Genomic DNA, 8082 nt, shown 5'->3' on the forward strand with positions numbered 1-8082 from the left:
AATTAAAACTTGATGTACAAATTGATCAATGCATACAGGAACAGTAAAAACAAGAGGTGTTGGATGATCCATGGGTCATATATAAAACTCCAGAATGTATAAAAACACATGTATAACTTCTACTTGGAAAGAGATTGGCTTGCTGCAGGGCCATAAGACACAATTCACAACTCTTCACTGATTAGTGTAATGGGGATTAAATGCCTTACTAGTCATTGTAATTAGTTATAAACAAAAGTAAGCCAATTTAAAACAATGTTCATAGAATTCTAATATATGAGAACAAAAAGACAGACAGAAGCAAAAGTAGAGAAATAAGCTGGACTTTATTCTCATGAAAAAGAAACAAATGCCTGGCACAGATACATACCCACAAATGAAAAGGTGGGGGGGAAGCCTTAGTTGAGTATTTAAAAAAAAAAAAAAAAAAAAAAAAAGACAGCTTCAAATCGTATCAAAACTAAAATGACTTTGGCACAAAATATTCATTAATGCTACCAGCCACACTTTTTTTTTTTCCCAGCAAAATGTGAACGAACAGATGTTTTCAACTTTTCAAGAGGCAAGGATGTCTGAATACTTCATGCTTTTGTTTGGTAAGCAAATAATTGTAATCATATTAAATGATGAACCCAGCCCACATAAAACAGAACAAAAATGTGAAGACTATTGCAATGTTCATATAAACTAATGACAAAGTATTTTAAATTGGCAAAATTAACAGATGTGTCAATGAAATCAAATCTTTTAGCAAAATCTTTACCACGTTGATGTTGACATTTTAAACCTTGAGACAGTGTACTAATTAAGGCACTTTAGGAAAGTAGATTCTGTCATTTCAAAGCCACTGCTACAGAAAGCCCAGTAAACTGTAAAATGTTCCTTTCAGCAGTTCAGTGGTCAATGAATTGACATGCTTAAAGATCTAATTATTCAGCACTCACCACATAACGCTAAAATTACCACCCAGCCTCAGAAGCTATGATGGAATGTGTCAGAACACATCATTCAAAATACTATATGCACACACTCCAAGCAAAATTGGCCACTGTGCAACAAATGTCTAGACAGTCATTTTGAAGAGAAATGTTTCGTGGAAATGTAACTAATTTTAGACAGAAGTCACACTTACACTAAATAGAGAGTATTACAAACAGGCAGTTAGAGAAAATGCGTAGATCTGTATAAATGTGATTTATTATGTAAATAACAAACCTGCTGGTGGTATAAAAGCCCTTAGTGTTTGATGGTTGGCAGTTGGTTCAGAAATTGTGCCAAAGTTTCTTTCTTTAAAAAGGTGAGACTCAAAATAAAAATGTAATTAAAACAGATGTCAATATGCAGTAGACCTGTGAAAAAAATGCCAGCCATCTTCCAAGCATTATGTTATCTGCAAATGTAAGAAATAAATGAGGAAAAATTAGAGATTTACACAGAGAACAAAACCGTACACATTGTATAAAATGGGAGACACTAGACTTCAATAATAGAACTGTAATTGTGTAACGCGCAGCAAATGTCCAGACTGAAATTAATCTTGGAGAGAACTGTTACCTAGAAATGTAACAGATTTTAGACAGGAAATCACACACAAATTAAGCATATTACAAAAAGGCAGCTAGATAAAATGCGTAGATCTGTATAAATGTAGGGTGGTAGTAGCCTAGTGGGATCAAAATCAAATCCCACATAATACAGTTGTGTCCAAAGCAAGACACTTAACCCACTTGCTCCATGGGGTAAATTCCAGAAATGTAAATACGATAAGTGTTTGGGAAATTCCATAAGCCTTGCATTGAAAGTCTTTCGTTATCATGTTCACTACCAGGCAGTTCTACCTAGAGGTGCTAGCTGAGACGAAGCAAAACATTTACAGCATAAGCAATGAGTTACATAATTTCTTAATAGGCTTGTGGTCACACAATTTTATAATCAAAGCCTTTGTTTTGAGGACCCCAAACAGAACATGTTTAGCCAAATACTCAGACCAATATGTGGAGAAAGTAAAATAATTAATGTACATTATAGCAAAACCAAAAATTTGTTTGGAGCCTCACCTTGTATCTTACTTTACTTTACGCACTCCTTTATGGCCAGAGTCCCGCACTGCCTCGTCAGCATCAGGGTTAACTGAGTGAAACTCAGCAACGTAGAGGCTCTTGTCTATGGTCCCTGGAATCGGTTTGATATCGGTCATGAGCTGGTCCTCTATTCCCTTGAGGTTGAAGCGGTCCTCAGATGTAATCAAATTGATTGCCAGACCCAGATGACCATACCTCCCTACAGCAAAAAGTTCCAAATGTATGATCAATATGGTCTATTTTTGTTTAACCATTTATGCCACTTATCACTCAAAGATTTCTAAATATTTGTGCCACTGTATTTTCTGCTAACCTGATCTGCCAATGCGGTGCAGATATGTTTCTGCATTCTTTGGAAAGTCAAAGTTGATGACAACATTGACAGCCTGGATGTCAATTCCTCTTGTAAAAAGATCTGTATATGACCAAGATAAAAAAAGAAAACCAAGCATTGTAAATATAGCTACTAAAAAGTTCTACTAAAGTTCTACTAAAAGTACAAATATCAGTTTACCAGTGCAGACCAGGTTCCTACAAAGACCATTTCTGAAGTCATGGAACACACGATTTCTGTACTCCTGGGGATAAGAGAACAAAAAAAGATGAGAAATGAGAAATGTAATATTCTTAAATTGTTAAACAACTGAACAATCTGATACAACTACTGATAAACATTAAGTACCTGCATCATCTTTGCATGTATGTAGAAACAAGAGTAACCCAGTTGGGTTATCTTCTTTGCCAAGAGTTCCACTCTCTGTGTAGAGTTGCAGAAGATGATTGACTGGTTGATCTGCAGCTGCAGATAAAAAAGAACAAAGAGAAATTTCAGATAAAAGGGCATGTATATTTGCCTGCAGCAAATAAATAAAAATTTAATATACATCTAGACACTCCACCACATAGCTATATAATGGCACTTCCAGACCAATCTGAACCTGTTTATTGAAATTCAGTGAGCACTTGAAGAGAAACGTTATGCTTTATGAATGCAAGAGCACATGCTTACCCTGGAGAAAAGTGTATTGAGACAATGCACTTTCTGTCTCTCAGTGACGTAGGCATAATATTGAGTGATCCCCTTCAGAGTCAGCTCATCCATCAGGTTTATCTCATAGGGCTTCTGAAGGTGCTTGGTCTGCAGGCATTAGAATGAAAACAGTTAAGAGAAACAGAAAAGGTGTCAAGAATGAACTGGACTAAAGGAACACTTTTCATGTGCATCATGCATCTGCAACTCAAATCAATACTTTCAAAAAGCGCACATATAAAACAGTTTCTCGAGGATTGACTGCTTCAAAAGATTGACCCATTCTGCCTGCAGTAACAATTGATTTCAGTTTAAAGCAATGTTTATAATAGAAATGAGGAATTCTATAATAATGTACACTTTCTGAACACTTCACAACATTTTACTTTCTTCTCTCACCATAAACTTCTGAACACTGATGGGGAAAGTGGCTGAGTACAGCAGGATTTGACGTTTTTTTGCCAGAAAACTGATTGTGTCCTCGATAAGAGTAACAAAGTCTGGAGAAAGCAGTTTATCCGCCTGAAGGGGGGGAGAAAATTGTATTAGAAGAACAGCGATGATCAACAAATGAAACCTTCACAAACCAAATCTCACCTCATCCATCACCATCATCTGAACTCTGTCCACTTTGGCAATTCCCTTTTTAATAAGGTCCAGGATCCTGCCTGGTGTCGCTATTATAACATGAACTGGCAGATTGTGTAAGAAATAAGTTTTGAAAGCAGCAAATACTTTAAAACAGTTCTGTAGAACTTACAGATAAAAATGGCCACCCAAAAATGCTTACCTGTCTCATCCAATCGCATGATGTCATCCCTCAGAACAGTGCCGCCTGTGGTGGCCATGACCTTGACACCACCCATATGCTTGCTGATCTGGATGCTGATCTGACTCACTTGCAACGCTAGCTCACGCGTAGGTACCATCACAATAGCTAGGTGGGGGGACAGGGGAAAAACAAAGTAGATTATTTCTTTCCTGGATGACCTTGTCAGAATGTAGTTCAAACATACATGTTAAATCAGAAACCAAGAATTCGAATTGAAGGCAAAATGCTGATTTTAAGTTGTCATCATGTATAATAAATGAGGTATGATAAGTACGGCAAAAATCGCTTACCCTGGATGTGGTCTTTTTTCAGGTCTATCCTCTCCAGAAGAGGGATGAGGTAGGCTCCACTCTTTCCTGTGCCATTCTTAGCACGTGCCAAGATGTCCCTGCCTGACAAGGCAATAGGGATGCTCTCTTCCTGAAGGACATGAAATAAGAAGAAATACATTAGCATGCCACAAGGAGGACTAAACAAATTTGTCCCAAGGCAGCAATATAATGAAACAAAACTGCAGTACCTGAATTGGAGAGGGCTTCTCCCAGCCCATCTCAAAGATGCCCATTAAAAGCTCTCGCTTCAGGCAGTAGTCCTCAAACTCATTGCCCTTTGTTGCAGTCACATCCTAGAAGAGACAGGACATGTACAGTCCAAAATCAATCATGTGGTGTAATGAACAGAATTAGATTGTATCTTTCTATGGGAGAATAGGTTTATGACCAGGATGTAGTGTTAGATGTGGCATTAGGACAATATCACAAGGTACTTACTGAAGTTCTCACACGTGTGTCTTTTGGTGGGAGCTGGAGGCATTTCTTCCATTCATCTCCAAATCTATTTAAAAGGAATCATGCACTTACACTCTTAACAGATGGACAGATCTAACTAATTTCAACCAATCATCTAATTAGACCTCACCTTATGCCTCCACTGGTCTGGGGGATGCCACTTCCCTTTTGAGAACTGCTGGGGGGTTTTGCTGGTAGTGAAGAGGCAGCTAGAGGCATCGATTGAAGTCCCACCGGTTTGGACTGTTCTCTGAACTGCCCATTCTGTTTGTTCAGCCCAAAGGCTGAGGGGTGGTTTTCTGTTCTTGTTGTGGCCATGGCTTAAAAAGTCCTGTTAATGCTCCTCAAAAAGTTCTATTCTACTATGTTGTTTTTTTTCCAATTCGTTTATTTATTTGTTTTTTTTTGTTTGTTTGTTTTTTTTTACTTCCTCCCCTTTCCTGATAATGCTTTACAGTGTAAACAGTTCTATAATTTAAAAATCCACATTTACGGAAAGTCTGTAATTTACACGTTTACGCAGAAAACTCTTAAAAAGAAGAGTCTAGCGTATTAATTTTGTTTAGATATAAAGGATACCTCTCCCAAAAGAAGAGAAAATAGTATGAATAAATAGATTATACCAGTTCACCACATATAAATATATACGCGTGAACAAGTATTTCTGGATTCCAGTCCTGTTAAAGCCAACTTGCAAAAGCAAATTTAACTAAAGAATCCTTCACTCTGCTTCAAATAGCCTTAAACTTTTGAATATATAATATTTATGCTATCGAACTCAATGTTCAGATATCTTTTGTCAATTAAGTAGTACCTTTGTTTTGGATCCAAGTGCTTATTTAGTTTTTGTTTAAGGTACTGGTATCTTGAATCTACACTTGAACTGACCTCTATTGATTAACGTGTAATATTTTACTTTACTGTGTCCCGCTTAATCAAAGCCCAGAAAAAACAAAACAAAAAAAACATTAATAAAATCAGAAAGTCTGTGTGGAAAAGTGGAATGTAAAGTCCCTCTTCCAAAGAACCCTTTTCTTCACAGCTGCCTCCTTACAATGTATTGGACTGATTTCAATGGCTAGAAGCTCTTCTCATTCCAATTCCAAGATAGTCTACCGGGGGGAGAATAGAGAGAAGAATGGTTGATTAGTACAAAGTTACTAAATTACTTTACTGAATTTTCTTGGCATTACAGTTGCAAAGTAAGTTAAGAAACCGAATGAAACATTTTAAGCGTGATGCCAAAACCCAATCGCGCATAAAAAGAAGCGTAACAACAGAACTGAAACTTAATAAAAGTTAAGTTTATTAGAAGTTTATTATTAGAACGCTACGTGAACGCAGCAGACGGCTAACTAAGCTAGCTAGCAGTGATCTCAAGGAATCCCACTGCACAACATTAAATCCACATAAAACCAGGACTCATTGAATGGACCAAATTAATGATCCAAACAAGGGAAACCAGTCGCTAAAGACTCAAATTCTCTCGCCATTTAGCCGCTCCAATCGTGTCTGCGGTGCTAGCGACAGCGGCTAGCTAGGTGCTCACACGGCCGAACCGCGAGCGTTAAAATGAAAAAGGAAATGAACGCTCGTGTTAACCATATCCTTTTTTTGCCTCAAGTCCTGTTTCAGAGTCCAGTGTCCAATATAATTAACCTGCAATTATGTAATAAAAAAAAATGAAAAAACCTGTCCCAACCACTGCAGCTCGGCTTGCTAGCGTGACAGTCTACTAGCAGGTAGCCGCTCAGCTAAATGAGTTAACGACACATCACACGCCATTGCCGTAAAACATTACATTTAACACGGAATGTTGTTCATAAATGTAAATGTAAAGATAAACACGAGTACCTTTAGGAGTGAAGATCTACCCCGTGTGATCACCCAAACCCTTTCCAACTTCACACAACTCGGCTGGCCTTAATTCAACAAACTTGTTCTCTTTTGTCTCTGTTCAACATGGACGCACTTTCACGTCGCAACTCCGGACTTCCCAGCATACTGTGCAGGTACACGGACTGGCCAATCACCGACGAGAGTTTAAATCTGTCCCCACAATACGGCGGGCGCGAAGGCGACGAAATGCTCATGTGTGCAAACAAGCGAACGCTCATTGCAATATTACTACGAACCAGAGGGTTCGTTATTCACAAATAGATTTGCAACTACGAGTGCGAATACAACGCGACGTCTTTGTACTCGATGCTAGGCGAGACAACAAATAAAGACATTTAGAAATAAGGGTTCAACTCTCTTCAGATCGAACGGTACGAACAGTCTCTCCATTAATAAGTTATGGTCAGTACGTCAGGTATTGCGTATTGTAAACACTAGCATTGTGTGGGGGTGAAAAGTGGCGCGGCTGTAGGTCGATGGCCAGTCTCACCCTCAGCCGTGGTTCCTGGTGGTCCTGCTCGGTGATGCCTGGTAGGTGAGAGCAGGCGCCCGTGACGAGTAGCGGCCGCAAGATGTCACCCGTTGTTGTGAAACGGCGATCAAATATTGGTCCAGTTTTAGGGTAATGTCCATTCCACTCACATCCATGTGTACTCTTCTTCCATGAAACACAGCACTACATCAGACCCCCCCTGCTGCGCACTGGTTATGTTCGGGACACGCCCCTGTTAACTTGGGTCAGTCACATTTTAACTGCGGTGATTTGTTGCCCGGATTCCTTTAAGTAGGCTTCGTTCTGAACTCAGCATGTAATTTTACTCTGGTTTGTAATTTGTTACTTATACTTATACAATAGTAGTTGTTAAATAATTATTGATTAATTATATTCTCATAAATGTCATTAAAATAGTCTGATATATTTATTCTGTATCCATTAATTTGGGACTGTAACTAATCCACCCTTTAATAACTTAATTTTATTATAATTAATTAATTTCGGTTTATTATATCCTGCTGTTTATTGTTCACTTTCTGATAAAGCCATTACAATCATTCACATTCTGTATAATGATATGCTGCAATTAATTTAAAAACTGTCAAACTGTTCATATGCAGCCATGCAGAAAGACCTGGAGAAGGGAATAATTATCCATTTAAACAGTGGATCAATATCACAAACCCTCAGTATATAAACATACCCACAGGTTCAGCAGAAAAGCTTCTGATCATGTAAATACCACAACCACTCATCAACATGAATCTGTACAAAAATGTAATGAACAAAGGGTTGGTGCAGGCAGGGAGAGGACGCATACAAATGACACATCACATGGACAAACATTCAATGACCCAACAAGGACAACATGGACTGCATGAAACTCCGGCCCAGCACACAGGACCTGGGCACATTCACACAGTTAGAACCATGTCAGAAAAGGAAATACACAGATG

The 8082-nt window shown here is 38.4% G+C and overlaps 1 protein-coding gene across 1 annotated transcript; it reads right to left on the reverse strand.

The window, feature by feature from the left end:
- Positions 1 to 423: 423 nt before the first annotated feature.
- ddx61 (DEAD (Asp-Glu-Ala-Asp) box helicase 61) lies at positions 424 to 6788 on the reverse strand. The gene is made up of 14 exons (XM_028981623.1): positions 6586 to 6788; positions 4862 to 5843; positions 4714 to 4777; positions 4464 to 4568; positions 4234 to 4363; positions 3902 to 4048; positions 3709 to 3803; positions 3511 to 3633; positions 3091 to 3219; positions 2764 to 2880; positions 2596 to 2659; positions 2395 to 2496; positions 2058 to 2280; positions 424 to 1390 (listed from the first exon to the last, which is right to left on the reverse strand). Exons 2-13 carry the CDS (start codon positions 5047 to 5049, stop codon positions 2066 to 2068), a joined length of 1479 nt encoding a protein of 492 aa, XP_028837456.1. The 5' UTR covers positions 5050 to 5843; positions 6586 to 6788; the 3' UTR covers positions 424 to 1390; positions 2058 to 2065.
- Positions 6789 to 8082: the final 1294 nt, after the last annotated feature.

The sequence above is a fragment of the Denticeps clupeoides genome, chromosome 5 (assembly GCF_900700375.1).
Source record: "Denticeps clupeoides chromosome 5, fDenClu1.1, whole genome shotgun sequence".
In the NCBI taxonomy this organism is placed as follows: Eukaryota; Metazoa; Chordata; class Actinopteri; order Clupeiformes; family Denticipitidae; genus Denticeps; species Denticeps clupeoides.